This window comes from Hypanus sabinus, chromosome 11 (genome assembly GCF_030144855.1).
Source record: "Hypanus sabinus isolate sHypSab1 chromosome 11, sHypSab1.hap1, whole genome shotgun sequence".
NCBI lineage: Eukaryota > Metazoa > Chordata > Chondrichthyes > Myliobatiformes > Dasyatidae > Hypanus > Hypanus sabinus.
Window position 1 is genome coordinate 87,745,729 of NC_082716.1, and position 15,373 is coordinate 87,761,101.

At 40.1% G+C, this 15,373-nt stretch overlaps 1 protein-coding gene across 2 annotated transcripts in view; it reads right to left on the reverse strand.

Moving 5' to 3' along the window:
• Positions 1 to 219: 219 nt before the first annotated feature.
• The window catches only part of LOC132402175 (torsin-1A-interacting protein 2-like), a 98,773-nt gene continuing 83,619 nt past the window's right edge, over positions 220 to 15,373 (reverse strand). Inside the window, exons 16-20 of one of the 2 annotated variants that reach the window (XM_059984852.1) lie at positions 12,710 to 12,799; positions 11,571 to 11,660; positions 11,172 to 11,261; positions 8,297 to 8,386; positions 220 to 2,437 (exon numbers count right to left, since the gene is read on the reverse strand). In XM_059984852.1, coding sequence (XP_059840835.1) covers positions 1,656 to 2,437; positions 8,297 to 8,386; positions 11,172 to 11,261; positions 11,571 to 11,660; positions 12,710 to 12,799 — 1,142 coding nt within the window. In that variant the 3' untranslated portion in view covers positions 220 to 1,655. The remainder of the gene's footprint in view (positions 2,438 to 8,296; positions 8,387 to 11,171; positions 11,262 to 11,570; positions 11,661 to 12,709; positions 12,800 to 15,373) is intronic. The other variant, XM_059984853.1, reaches the window with a different exon arrangement.

Below are 15,373 nucleotides of genomic sequence, written 5' to 3' on the forward strand. Positions count from 1 at the left end.
TAATGAGCAGGTGTTCATGATCCAACCATTCAGAAAACCTGATGGTTCTGTATCTGGCTTAGTTAGTGATTGATGTGTTTGTTTCCAGCGAGCTTTCAGGGGCCCTAGTCCCCATGATCCTTCCAACTTTTAAGGGGTCTTGCTTCTGTCTGTCTTTAAACTGATCAGCATCCCATTTCTCATACTCCCTTTAAACTTAAAGAGGAAATTTATTATAATACTGTGCAACAGCTCAAAAAGAAAACAAACTAAAATTTGTTTAGCATTATTCAGATAATATACAGTTGTGCAGAAATTTGCTAATCCACAAGTCCTGTTGGAGATAGATACATATAGATAAATAGATGGAAAGAGAGAACGAGAGCAGAAAATTGCACTGTACAAATTCTCCATCATCTAATATACAACAATTCACTGTTTCTTGCTGCTTAGCCAATTTTACCTCCATGCTGCTACAGCCTCCTTTCATTTCCCAGCCTTCAATCAAGGGCACTATATGATCTTAAATTTCCACTAGAAATATTGGAATAAAGTAGTGTTTTCATCAAACTTATTTTCAAAAGAGGAACAAAATGTCAATCATAAGTTTCCTACAAGCTTTTATTATGAACTCTAATCAAATGCAACTTGATGAAAATCTTGGTCCTTCCTCAGGGTAACAACTACATAAAATAGCTTTATAAAAATATATACAATCCCAACTCAAAGCAGTTATAGATTTCAGAATAAAAGCATCAACAGCTTGCTTAGAAAATGTAGATGCTGTTTTTGATGGAATGGGTTATCAATGACAATATTAAAGTATGCAAGGTAGCACCAGGAATGATTGGATTTATAATTAGACTTGAGTCCAGCAAACCCACAAATATTTATCTGTGTACAAGCATCTTCTGGTATCTTCTCTCCAATTTTACCGTGGAACATTGGATTACTACAGTCAAGGGGTTACACAAATAGGTTTGCTTTTCAATCTTGTCCAGGGTACTACTATGTATGATATGGTGCTGATTAACTCAACCTTCCACTCCCAGATTATTCTCACTACTGTATGGACATTAGTGGTGCTATGCACATAGTTTGGATTAATAACTGATCTCTGGTGAATTATTAACCACTTAGAATGAAACAGAAACAAAGCTAAACGGTTTTAAAAGTATTTTCGAAACATTTGTACATTTGTTTATTCATTAAAAAGATGTTGAAGCTCTGAAGAAAATGCATCTTTGAATGAAAACTGTCTTTCCCACCAGTAACAATAGACACTTTAATGATTCAATAGCAGGAGGTGGGATTATTGGAGCAAACAGTGAGAGTAATTAAAGCTCCAGAAATCCATCCATCCATCCATCCATTCTCCTTTTATGCAGCACACAGCATAACATATAGCGTTGTGCAATGGCCACCATTACATCTTTCATATAAATTGGCTGTGCAAGTTCGGGTTAGAGGTGACAACAATATGCTAAAGAGGACACAGAAAAACCAGTAGTAATAATAATAAATTCTTATAAGCAGAGCTTCAAAATATATTGTTTTTCCCACCAACCCTAGAAAATACAAGATCCAGATTCTATCTATGATAATATTTATAAAATATTCTCCACAATTGACCTAACCAGACATTTTTAGCAATGTAATGCTAAAAATGCATTTCTTTACATCTCTGGACAGTCCTTAGCTTCAATTTCATTTTCAGGTCTAACTGGGAGCACCACATGGGCAATGCGGCTCCAGAGGCCACTCAGTTTGTCCTTAACTGTCTCTTGGTGTGCAGCCTGGGTGCCAGAGCAATATTTCATCTTGAGGAAGTTGTGCACCATTTCTTCTATGGTTTTAAGAGACAAATCTGGTTCCAGTGTTGAATTGTCCAATGTCACTGTGATCAACATGGAGATGTCCTTGAATGCTGCATTTTCATGGTCACAGTATTTGTAGAACAGAAGGGAAGAACCTAGTGGCAGATCCTGAAAGTGATAAATAACTGCTGCCTTTTTTCCTTTATTAAACTCAGACATTAACTGGTTGTCCATGTCCAACTTCATTTCATCACTGTTGAGGAACTTCTTTAAAGATCCATCAATTTCTACCACACCAGAATTGAAGGTTGAGGCATAGGCTCCCACAATCTCACGTGCAAGACAATGCAAGGTTTTCTGTGCATCCTGAGCAGCAGCAAACATTAGTACAGCAGGCGAAGTGGGTGTTGCTTTGGCTGCATGATTCTTCAATAAAATCTTACTGCGTATCCATAGTTCCTCACGTTGATTTGGGAACCTGTTCTGTATCTTGTTCCAATTCTTGAGGAAGCAAACCTCTCTCTCTTTTATCAGCTGGTGAGCAGTATGTTCAGATGTCCAGTGCCAGTATGCAAAGGTGCTCAAAATTACAATCAGTACAATTAGCATAACAGCAAACTTCCAGAAAAGGAACCTGGATCCTGAGGAAAGATAGGAGTACAATAAGTCCCTTTGTGTGTTTTTCCTGGAAAAATAGATTGCAATGCCTCACACCAGATCAAAACATGTTTTTACAGATCAGCAGTGAAGATTCTCAGTCTTGGATACAATAGGCAAAATTAAATAACATATTTAGAAGAAAACAATTAGAATTACTTCTATGCAAAGCTGTTTTATGGCACTCTAGAATTCTTGGTCCTGTACATATCTTCACACTTATGATATTCCAGAAACATCAGCTGTCTAGGCTCTCACCTCTGGAATTCAAAGAAGATACAGCAGTACAACATTAACCGGCCATTTAACCTACCATGTTATGCTGATCTTAATGCTGATCTATACTGCATGCTCTCCTGCTGTTTATCATACTTTCCCTTCATGTTCATGTATCTAAAAGCTCCTTAAAGTGCCTATTCCACTTTTACCCTGGTAACCCATTCCAAGCATCTACCATTCGCTGTGTAAAAAATCTTGTTCTTTGTGTTGCTCGAAAATGTATGCTTTGATCTTAAAAACATGTTCAATTTATCACCGAATACTGAAAGAAGCAAGTGAGGAGATTGCAGGGGCTTTGACAAGGATCTCACTAGCATCAGGTGAGAACAAGGGGGACTGCAGTATAGGAAGTGCTGTGTCCTTGTTTAAGAAGGGAAATAGGGGTAATTCCAGTAATTATATGCCAGTGAACCTCATTATCAGTGGTAGGGAAGCTCTTGGAGAGGATACTGAAGGATAGGATTAATGCACACTTTGAAAGGCATGATCTACTTTGGAAAGTCAGCATGGCTTTGCGCAGCCAAAGTCATTTCCTACAAACTTGATTGAGATTTTGAGGAGTGACAAAGGAGTGATGAGAGTAAGGCAGTAGATATTATCTATATGGATTTTAGTAAGCCCCCTGATAAATTTCCTCATGGTAGGTTGATTCCAAGATAAAACTGCACGGGATCCAAGGTGAATTGCAAAATTTGGATTCAAAATTGCCTTGTATGCAGAAGAGAAATAGTGTACGGGCAGGTGGTTATTATTCCAGTGGAGGTCTGGGATTGGTGGTGGTCTGTAAGGATTGGTGCTGGGACCTTTGTTAGTAATACACATCAGTGATTTGGATGAAAATATAGATGGATGAATCAGCAGGTTTACAGATGAAACAAATACTGGTGGATATGAAAATCAAAGAATACAGAAAGCTATGGATCAATTATTGCAAATGTGGACAGAGACATGGCAGATGATGCTTAATCTAGCTAAGTGTATATGTTGCACTTTGGAAATCAATTGAAAAAAATATGTAATTCATTGTATACTCCTTAATAACACTGAGTTCCTAGTATCACCATTCAGTCCTATCAGAATTAGATTTTCTTTTGTAATTTTTTTTTATTGAAGTTCATCATCAAACACTTCCATAAGATGTATTTGATATATGATATGAAAATTTCTAAAAGAGGAGGGAGCACAGCCAGAAGTCTTGGTACATATTGGCACCAATGACATAGGTAGGAAAAGAGAGGAGGTCCTGAAGAGAGAATTTAGGAAGCAAGGTAGAAAGCTGAAAAGCAGGACCTCCTAGATTGCAGCCTGTGCCATGCGCCAGTGAGGGTAAGAACAGGATAATTTGGCAGATGAATGCGTGGCTGAGGAACTGGTGGGGGGGAGGGCTTCAGATTTCTGGATCATTGGGAACTCTTCTGGAGAAGGCATGACCTCTACAAAAGGGACGGGCTACACCTGAACTCTAGGGAGACCAATATCCTTGTGGGCTGGTTTGCTAGAACTGTTGGGGAGGGTTTAAACTAATTTGGCAGCGGGTTGGAAACCAGATGGGGCAGTTGGTATACAACTACAGTACATGCAGTGTGCAGTGAGACTTGTCAGGAAGTACAGGCAGATGATGGGATAAAATTGCAGTCAGTGGGATGAATTGCAGTGTAACATGGGGACAAAAATCAAAAAGGGTGATGAATACTGGATTGAAGGTGTTATATTTTAAAGCACGCAGTATACACAATAAGGTAGATGATCTTGTAGCATAGTTAAACACCAACACCAACACCAGACTGGCTTCAGTCTCGTTGCCATCTGTTCTGAAATTGTTAGGTTGCACTCAAGAAAACAAAGAAATAGTGCACTGCCATCTGACAGCGTTTTCAAAAGTCTCCGGTTACTCCGTCCACACAGATCTGCCCAAGCAGCATTTTCAAAACTACCCACCCTGGAAAGCATTTCTGAAAAGCACCGGTTTCGAGGGACAAAAACGCCGTTTTAGCGTGGACAGAGGGTAAAAATGAAGAGAAAAAGCTTCGGTTACAGATTGATCCGGTGTAGTAGCCTTAGTATGTAAAGTTCCAGACCTACCAAAGAAGCAGTCTGTAATCTCGTTAGTCTCTGTCTGGGTCACCTCACTTAACTGGTTTGAACCAGTCAGAGTTGGAAGACACAAATACACAAGGCTGGGGTGGGCAGAACCATGAAACAATGTTAGCTGTAGCCCTGGAAAAGAACCAGTAAGAAAGTAACCCAAGTAGGTCAGGTGACCTTGAGCCAATGGGATGGAAATCCACCAGTTCAACTGATGAGGAACACGAGAAGAGTCAGGAGCTCCAAATACATAGGGCAATAACGCTTCAGTGACTAGAGACCAACCATTGTGAATAAAGAGGACCCCCATGTACATGTGGAGATGAGTATCACGAGGAACACCTGGTCAGTGTAGACTCCTTTCCTGGGTAATACCTTTTCTCTTCATTAACTGTTCATGGAGGGTTAGGGAATTCCAGTGGGGTCCAGTTTGTGAACCCATGTGCTTTTTAGTTGAGACAATAAAAATTACTTGTCAGTAAATACAGATTCACTGTGTCTCACTAATCATTATTATAAGGGTGATTCTTGTAACACTACTGAAAAAGTCATATAGAGAGAAAAGATGAAAATATGAAGAGAAGCTAGCCAATACTATCAAAGAAGAAATACTTTCTTCAGATAAATAAAGAGTAAAAGAGAGCAAGAGTATATATCAGACTGCTGGAAAAATACACCGTGGAGGCAGTAATGGGGGACAAGGAAATAGTGGACAACCTAAGTAAGTATTTTGCACCAGTTTTCACTGTTAGAAGACACTAGCAGTATGCTGGAGTTTGATAGTGTCAGAGTGCAGAATTGAGTGAAATTGCTATTACTAAGGAGAAAGTGTTTGGGAAGCTGAACTCAACAATCATTACTAATGCCTCCATAATCTCTTCAGCTACCTCCTTCAGAATCCTGGGTGTAGTCCATTTGATGCAGATGATTTAACGACCTTACCCAGGAACATTATGGTATTAATGCTGGAGTAATAAAATGGATTCAACAGTGGCCAGATGGGAGATGCCAGAGAGTAGTGGTGGATAATTGTTTATCGGGATGGAGGCTGGTGACTAGCAGGGTGCCTCAGGGATCTGTTTTGGGCCCAATGTTGTTTGTAATATACATAAATGATCTGGATGATGGGGTGGTAAATTGGATTAGTAAGTATGCCGATGATACTAAGGTAGGAGGTGTTGTGGATAATGAGGTGGGTTTTCAAAGCTTGCAGGGAGATTTATGCCAGTTAGAAGAATGGGCTGAACGTTGGCAGATGGAGTTTAATGCTGAGAAGTGTGAGGTTCTACATTTTGGCAGGAATAATCCAAATAGAACATACAGGGTAAATGGTAGGGCATTGAGGAATGCAGAGGAACAGAGAGATCTAGGAATAACAGTGCATAGTTCCCTGAAGGTGGAGTCTCATGTAGATAGGGTGATGAAGAAGGCTCTTGGAACGCTGGCCTTTATAAATCAAAGCATTTAGTACAGAAGTTGGAATGTAATGTTAAAATTGTACAAGGCATTGGTAAAGCCAAATTTAGAATATTGTGTGCAGTTCTGGTCACCGAATTATAGGAAAGATATCAATAAATTAGAGAGAGTGCAGAGATGATTTACTAGGATGTTACCTGGGTTTCAGCACTTAAGTTACAGAGAAAGGTTGAACAAGTTAGGTCTTTATTCTTTGGAGTATAGAAGGTTGACGGGGGACTTGATAGAGGTATTTAAAATTTTGAGAGGGATAGATAGAGTTGACGTGAATAGGCTGTTTCCATTGAGAGTAGGGGAGATTCAAACGAGAAGACATGATTTGAGAGTTAGGGGGCAGAAGTTTAAGGGAAACACAAGGGGGTATTTCTTTACTCAGAGAGTGATAGCTGTGTGGAATGAGCTTCCTGTAGAAGTAGTAGAGGCCAGTTCAATTGTGTCATTTAAGGTAAAATTGGATAGGTATATGGACAGGAAAGGAGTGGAGGGTTATGGGCTGAGTGCGGGTAGGTGGGACTAGGTGAGATTAAGAGTTCGGCACGGACTAGGAGGGCCGAGATGGCCTGTTTCCGTGCTGTGATTGTCATATGGTTATATGGTATCACATTCACTAGAAGAATAGTTATAGGAGATGACTCATCAACTCCTTCTTATGGGTAATTAGGGATGGACTTTCTCAGTGATGTCTAGATCCCCAAATATGTCAAGGGTGGCCTAAATTACATGCACAGTAATTCTCTTTAAAAGAATTTTTTATCTGACTATCTAACAGGTAGAGCATTTTGAAGTCTCACCTTCCCCAAACCTGGTTTCCATCTGTTCAACACCAATATTCCTATTCCCCTCAGTTTCTTCTTTCTTCTCTCTTGTTTCACCTTTCTATCCCCTCCCTCACCTGCTTCCATCTGTGCATCAGCCCCCACTCTTATGCTCTTCCAGCATCTGCAGAATCTCTTGTGTTAACTTATCAATTGCACTGCAGCTCCTCCAAGTAAAATGTAGAACTGAGGCTATATTTGCTCACTGTATCTGGTATAGCATTGGATTACTTTGTGAATCCTCACTTAGCAGAGACAGCTCCCTTTAAGCCCATAGTTCCTCATGTATCATAAAAGAAAAAAAATACACACATCTCAAAGAAAAATAATTAAAATATAATTGAATGAGAAAAACACACTGGCTTTTATTAATGCATTAGTATTTTGTGTTATAATGGAACTCTAACTTAGTTTATTCCTGTGTGCTGAATGTCTATGAGAGAGAAGGGATAACAGATTCAAGGACAAACATTAAATATATCACAAAGGCATTTTTTTCAAAGATTAAATAACTAACAAGATACAGTATATGTGCCTGATGTTGTGCATTACACCTCACCGTAACAGTACAGTGCTACTACTTGCTCAAGTGCTGCCTTTTTGAACCCGTTTCTTGATTTGGGAGAGGATCTTCCTGTCAGGGGATAGGGAAGTGTTTGGAGGAAGAGGATCTTGCCTGATTTTAGTCTCCTGTTCCTATTTTTTATATTGTTATATGTTTAAATACAGTTTATTTAATCCCTTCTCACACAAAATAATCTGCCATCCCAGAAATCAGTTTCATGAACTCTTGTGCTCCCAACACTGCAAATATTATCTCCTGTTAGGAGACCAGACCTGTAGACAATATTCCAGATGCAGTGTCATATATAAGACCCAAAATAACTCAAGCAAGTTGTCAGTCATATTCAACTCCTCTTGCAGAGCAGCTAAGACATCATTTCCTTGCTGTATCTCACTATGGAGTGGAAGGAATATGTAAAATCTGTGAAATGTCTTTCTGTTGTAACTGAAGTGTATGAAGGAGACCAACACTGCCCATTCAAGGCCGCATTCCATCAGCAGATAGTGTTTGCAATCCATTTTTCTAAGTGAATGGAAACTCAGGAAGATATAATAAATCCAGATTTTAAAAAGCTATGGTGAATTAGCAATGCAACCTTGGCACTTTCACAGTTTGTTACTTACCTGAAACATCTGGTCCAATAAACTGTGAACTTTGTTTTCTGTCAGTGTAAATCTGGGGCTTCCTGTAACTGAAGTGTTGATGAGCAACCACTTCAAAAAAAGGAAGCAGTAATTTAGGGATAGCAAAGCATCCTCCACAAATAACTCACTATAAGACACAAGAAGTGAAAACAGGAGTAGACCATTCAGCCTGCCACGCACATGATCATGGCAATTGGTTTATTATCCTCACATGTACCAAGAAGCAGTGAAAACTTTTGTTCTGCATGCTATCCCATATAGATCATTTCATCACATTGGGACATCAGGGCAATACAAGAAAATATACAATAACAGAATCCCAAAAAAAGTGTTACAATTAAAGACAAAATACAGTGCAAGTCCATGATAATACTGTGAGACCAAGAGGTCCAACTTGTCATCCATCTGACCATAGCTAACTGGAAATTCTTCATGCCTTGTCTCTTCTCCTGTGACCACCAATTCCCTTAATCACAAGAAATCTGTCTATCATAGTTTTGAATATATACACATTCTGGCTCTGTGGCTCTCTTGTTGCAAGTTGTTCCAAAGACTCTCAATCCTCGAAGTAGGAACTCTTCCTAATCTCTGCCTTTAATAGGGATCCCCTTTATTCTAAGAGCCCAACTGCTGGTTTTAGACTTTCCCATGTAGGAAACATCCTCTCAGCATCTCCCTCATTTTTCTCCTTAAGAAACATGCAGAAGATATTCCCACATTCTTCTCAATTCCAAAGAGTTACAACCTTAACAACATTTCCTCAGAGGACATCCAGTCATATCCTATAACATCCTAATAAGCCTGCTGTAACAAAAAATATCTTAAAATCCATTCTGAGTTCCATTCTGATTTAACTAAGGGTGTTCACATATATATTGGGAAACAAAGGAGACACTATACACAAGTTAAATGACAAAGAAATCACTTTATTAGAGTGATACAAAACCCAGTATCAAAAGGAAAACAAATGATTAATGAAGTAGCAGCAGAGAAAACAAACTTACCCTTACCTAATGAATGAACTAATCTGCAGAATGCTGAAGGGAACCACAGATTCAGACAGCACAGGAGATCAGGACTGAGCCTGCTCACTCGTGCTGTAAGGCAGCAACTCTGCTAGCTGCACCATTGTTTTACCCTCCTGTCTCAGTTCACTGAACAATTTTAAGAGGATATTCAGTAGAAGTCCAGTAATCCTGAGTACTGAGGACTTTGCTAGGTTGGCAGATTTTCTAGACTTGGATATTACTCCCAGTTTACCTTACACTGCGATGTTACAAGAGTATAATTTTCCACTGAAACCAATTAATTGTAAGGGAGCATGAGAAATGGTGGCTTCATTTGCGGGTGATGTGTAATGCGTTATTGAATTGTCAGTACATCTACAGGTTTGGTGGTTTGCAGAGGCATTTGAGAAAGTTAATTTGTCATGTTTAACTTAAACAAGGTTGGAAAATTCTACAATGAATAGTTTCCAAAAGACAGGACAGGTACAAAGTTGTATGATTGTCCCTCTTGAAACTTTTCTTGTGTTGTCAGATCATGTACAATGGGAAAATAAATCAGCCATGATTGAATAGTGGTGCAGACCTGGTGGGGCAAATGGTCTAATTTTGTTCCTATGTCTTATGGTATGTTGAACCTCTGCTGGAACAGCAGGTGATACAGCAATTCCAAACTCAATAAACCTTCAATGACCTGCTGAAACACCAGAGGACATATGACTGGACAATGCAGGGAATTTAAGTGCTAGTTTGGCCACTGTCAACTTTGAAATCAAGGGACAGATCAGAAGTCAAGGCTAGGGCATGTTTCTTCTTACCATTGTGCTAAGAACACCCTGGGAAATATCAGTGTGTGGACATAAATTAGGTGTACAAGTGTGTCCGATTGTATATACGTCTGTAGTCCCGATCGGAGAACATGACGTAGCGGACGTAACCAATCTCGTGTAACACGCATTTCTAGAGTGTAGTAGAGTTATCTCTCTGCTTAATTTTCTTCCAAAAATATTACCATAAAGTGTATTATGGCTTCCAAATATAGCAAAACCACTCCTAGTGATAGCAGCAGCAAGAGGCAAAGGAAAAGTATTGATTTGGAAGTAAAACAAAAGGTTTTTAAATAATATGTAAGTGGAAAACCAGTGAATACTATTGCTTGGGATTTAGGCATGTCGCACTCGACAATCATGACGATCCTGAAAAACAAAGAAAATATTCTCGAAGCTTTCAAGGTCAGCTTCACTGAAAACTACATTGTTGGTGATTGTTCATCAATGCAGGTTATTCAACCTGAAACTCTTCCACTGGAACACTATGAGGAAGTTGAGAACAGTGATGTGGATGATCCTGATCCTCTTTGATAAATCGTGTGTGACATAGGCTAAGAAAATGTTTACATAAAAGTTTAAAAAGTGAAAAAAATTAAAGTTTAAAATTATATAAAAATCATAGTGTATGTATAATAGTGTACAGTATACAGTTTTAGTGTAAGTTCTTGGCTATTTAGTCAATACAGGTACACTACAGTACTCCATATAGATTTGCTAAGTATATAATGTGGGGTTAGCACAACGTCCAAATCAGATAACGTCCGATTTCACAGAACATATCATGGACATTAAGCAACGCATACCTGTATAAGAGAATCCAAACTGTGTCCATTAAAAACAATCAACTCTGACTTTGATTGGCTACACTCCACCCAAAGACAGCATTCACTAGATATTTGTCCACTGTGAAGTATTTCACATTCCAAATACAAGAGCAAAAAGTAACCAAGCCAGAATTTGAATACCAGCACTGAAAAATCCATGCAAATGCACACTGCTTAATAGATACTTATAACTTACCTGCAGCATTCGGCCTGATAAACTGTGAACTTTGTTTAGTATCAGTGAAACTCCAGTGCTCCCTGTATCTTGTGCGCTGGTGGGCACCAACTACAAAAGTGAAAAAATAAACAGAAAATTCGATTGGGGGCACTGTGAAACATGGAAATTGAATGTGTTTTCCCAATATATTTAATAATATTAAAGTGTCCCAGTTGTCTGGCAACCTGTAACACCGCAGATCACAACTGCTCCAAAAACATGACAACACAGGAACGGGCCTTAGTCCCATCGTGTCTGTGCTGACCACAATGCCAGTCTAACTAATCACATGCTGGCATTTGTTCTATTTCCCTCCATTCCCTGCTTGTTCCTGTAACTGTTAAACACATTGCAATTGTATTTGCTTTAACCACTTACCAGAAGCATTTGGCCTAGTTAGCTGTGAACTATGCTTTGTATCAGTGAAACCCCAGGACTCCCTTTTGCTTGAGTGTGGGAGAGCATCAACTACACAAAGGAAAAAATAGAAAGAAGAAATTAGATTAAAGACCACAACACATTGATTTTTAAAGGGATTTCTTCATATATTCAACAACCTAAAAATTCCGTTTGGCTTTTGAAATCATTCTCTGTGCTGTTAAAAGGTGAGCATCTGGAAGACTGATAACTATTACAATCTGTGGCTGTAATATAATCTCCCTGTTTTTGGATTACCATTTGGCCCACTGAGTCGATGCTAGCTCCTAGAGCACACCCCTCGGTGCCATTCCTCTATTTATTCCCTTCCGCCTATTCTTGCATACTCATCGATGCACCTGATTTTTCTTTTACCTTCCTATACTGGGAGTAATTTACAGGAGCCAATTTCTAGGAGCACATCTTTGATATGTAGTAGAAAACCAGAGCTCCGGGGGAAACCATACAGTCACTTGGAAGTAGGCAAACTACACAAGATGCCAGGATCAAATCCAGATTGCTTTTTGGCAGCAGCACAAACTGTGCTGCCTAAAGCATTTGTTGCAGTACATGTAAACGGTTTTCCTTCAAGAATTCACCTATAGGGTGGTAACTTATAAGGCAGCCTTGATAGCAAGTGCCAGCATGTGTTTTGACCCCAATGTGAGTGAGCAAAGCCACAGCATGCTCTTGCTGCTCAGGGAGTTGTCAAAGGGTGATCAGAAAGGGGTGCAGAAAAGTGGTTTCCCCTCTCTTCATTAATTCACTCTGGCAATATCAAAGATGACTTATTCAGACTCTTGAGAATGATAGTGTATTTCGCAAACCAGATCGACAAGTAACATTGCTATATCAAACAAGGATTTGAGTACAAGATTGTAACGAGTTGTACACCTCTCAAAATTGTAGGTTCAGATCAGACTCCAATTAGTTTATTCTCATATACACCAGGTTGCAATAAAATTTCATGCATAAGTGAACCTCACAGATAAAATTGCATACATGGTAATAATAAATATAGCCATGAGCTCAAAATAACTGAAAGGTGCAAAGTACAGACATGCAAACTATGGTTATAATTTTAGCTTGTTTGAACTTACCATAAGTATTTAGTCCACTAAACTGTGAACTTTGTTTTGCATCAACATAATCTTGTGACTCTCTTTTGTTCAAGTGATGGCAATCAGCATCTACAAGAGGGAGAAAATAAATAGAAATAGAAGTTAGAGCACAGCAAAACATGAATATTACCTTGTTATTCCTTTTTTGCACTATTTGTTTTGTAATTTATGTCATTGCATGTAGTGTTTTCACAAGACTAGAAATATCACAACATCAAAGACAATGACAATAAACCTGATTCTAAACTATATTAATACACTTTAGTGTAGCTAATGCATGGAACAATTGAATTGACTTTCTTGCTTACATCCTTCATATACATGAGGAGTAAAAATCTTTACGTTATGTCTCCATCTAAATGTGCAATTTATAGTAATTTATAATCAATTGCATGTACAACGGGATAGTCAATATAACATAGAAATACAGTTGTGTTAGTGTGAGTTAAGCAGTCTGATGGCCTGGGGAGGAAGCTGACCTGGAGCCTGTTGGTCCTGGCTTTTATACTGCAGTACCGTTTCCTGGATGGTAGCCGCTGCAACAGTTTGTGGTTGAGGTGACTCAGGTCCCCAATGATCGGGCCCTTTATACACACCTGTCTTTGTAAATGTCCTGAATAATGAGAAGTTCACATCTACAGATGCGCTGGGCTGTCTGCACCACTCTCTGCAGAGTCCTGCGAATGAAGGAAGTACAGTTCCCATACCAGGCAGGATGCTCTCAATTGTGCCCCTGCAGAAAGTTCTTAGGATTTGGGGGCCCATACCAAACTTCTTCAACTGGCTTAAGGTGAAAGAGGCGCTATTGTGCTTTTTTCACCACATAGCCGGTATGCACAGACCACATGAGGTCTTCAGTGATGTGTATGCTGAGGAACTTAAAGCTGTTCACCCTCTCATCCCCAGATCCATTGATGTCAATAGGGGTGAGCCTGTCTCCCTTCCTCCTGTTGTCCACAACCAGCTCCTTTGTTTTTGCGACATTGAGGGAGGGGTCGTTTTCTTGACATCACTGTGTCAGAGAGTTGACTTCTCCATAGGCTGCCTCATTATTATTTAAGATTAGTCCAATCAGTGTAGTGTCATCAGCAAATTTAATTAGCAGATTGGAGCTGTGGGTGGCAACAGAGTCACAGGTATACAGAGAGTAAAGGAGGGGGCTTAGTACACAGCCCTGAGGGGCACTTGTGTTGAGGGGCAGAGGTGAGGGAGCCCACTCTTACCACTGTCGGCCATCTGACAGGAAGTCCAGGATCCAGTTACATAAGGCCGGGTCAAGGCCGAGGTCTCGGAGCTTCTTGTCAAGCTTGGAGGGAATTATGGTGTTGAATGCTGAACTAGTCTAAGAACAGCATTTTCACATAAGCATCCCTCTTCTCCAGATGTGCAAGGACAGTTTGTAGAGCTGTGACTATTGTGTCATCTGTTGATTGATTGTGTCAGTAGGCGAACTGTAGGGAGAGTCCAGTGTGGGTGGTAGCATGGTGCAGATGTAGTCCTTGACCAGCCTCTCAAAGCATTTACTTATTATTGAGGTGAGTGCAACAGGACACCAGCTGTTCAGACATGTTACCTTGGCTTTTTTTTTTAGGTACCAGAACAATGGTGGATGTTTTGAAGCAGGTGGGCATTCTATACTGGGAGAGGGAGAGATTACAAATGTCTGTAAACACACCTGCCAGATGTGCCACGTACATCCTGAGTACTCGCCCTGGGATGCCGTCCGGTCCCACAGTCATGCGATTGTCCACTAGTTAAAAACACTTGCATACTTCAGCCTCAGAGATGACCGAAGTGCAGATCACATCAACTGTAGGCCTCCTCAAAGGCTCAGTATTGGTGACATCAAATTGAGCGTAAAAAGGATTTAGCTCGTCTGGGAGAGAGGCAGCAATGTCACTGGATTTAGCTTTGAGGTCTGTGATGGTGTGCAGACCTTGCCATAAGCTACATGTGTTGTTGGTGGAAGGTTGAGTCTGAATCTGGTCTCTGTATTGTTGTTTCGATGCCTTGACGACTTTGCGCAGACTGTAGCTGCATTTCTTGAGCTCCTGCTGATTACCAGCAATGTATGCTCTATATAGTGCGGTAAGTGCTATTTCCACAGAGCTGTTGATCCAGGCTTTCTGGTTTGGATAGACCCTGACCAATTTCTGGGGGCAACTTCCTCGATGTACTTCCGGATGAAACTTGTGACTCCATCCGTGAATTCGGAAACATCCTCATCATGGAAGACATTCCAGTCGACATAATCAAAGCAGTCCTGTAGCATGGAGGCCGATTGATTGGACCAGCAGTGGATGGTTTTAACTATAGCCGCCTCTTGTTCTGTTTCTGCCTTTATTTTGGCAGCAAAATGGAGGTGTGATCTGATTTTCAAAATAGGGAGCAAAGGAGCGCTTTATAAGTGTCGTGGAAGGGAGAGTATCTCCCCATGTGCTCATCTGGATGTGTTTACAAAACTTCGGAGAGACTTCAGTCAGCAACGCTAGATTAAAGTCACAGCCAATGATGAAGGCAACCTCCGGGTGTGCATTCTTCAGGGTGCTGATGGTCTCATACAGTTCCTTGAAAGCCAGGTCAGTATCAGCCTGCGGCTGAGATAATAACAGCCGTGAACTTTCTAGGCGGCTGGAAAGGTCT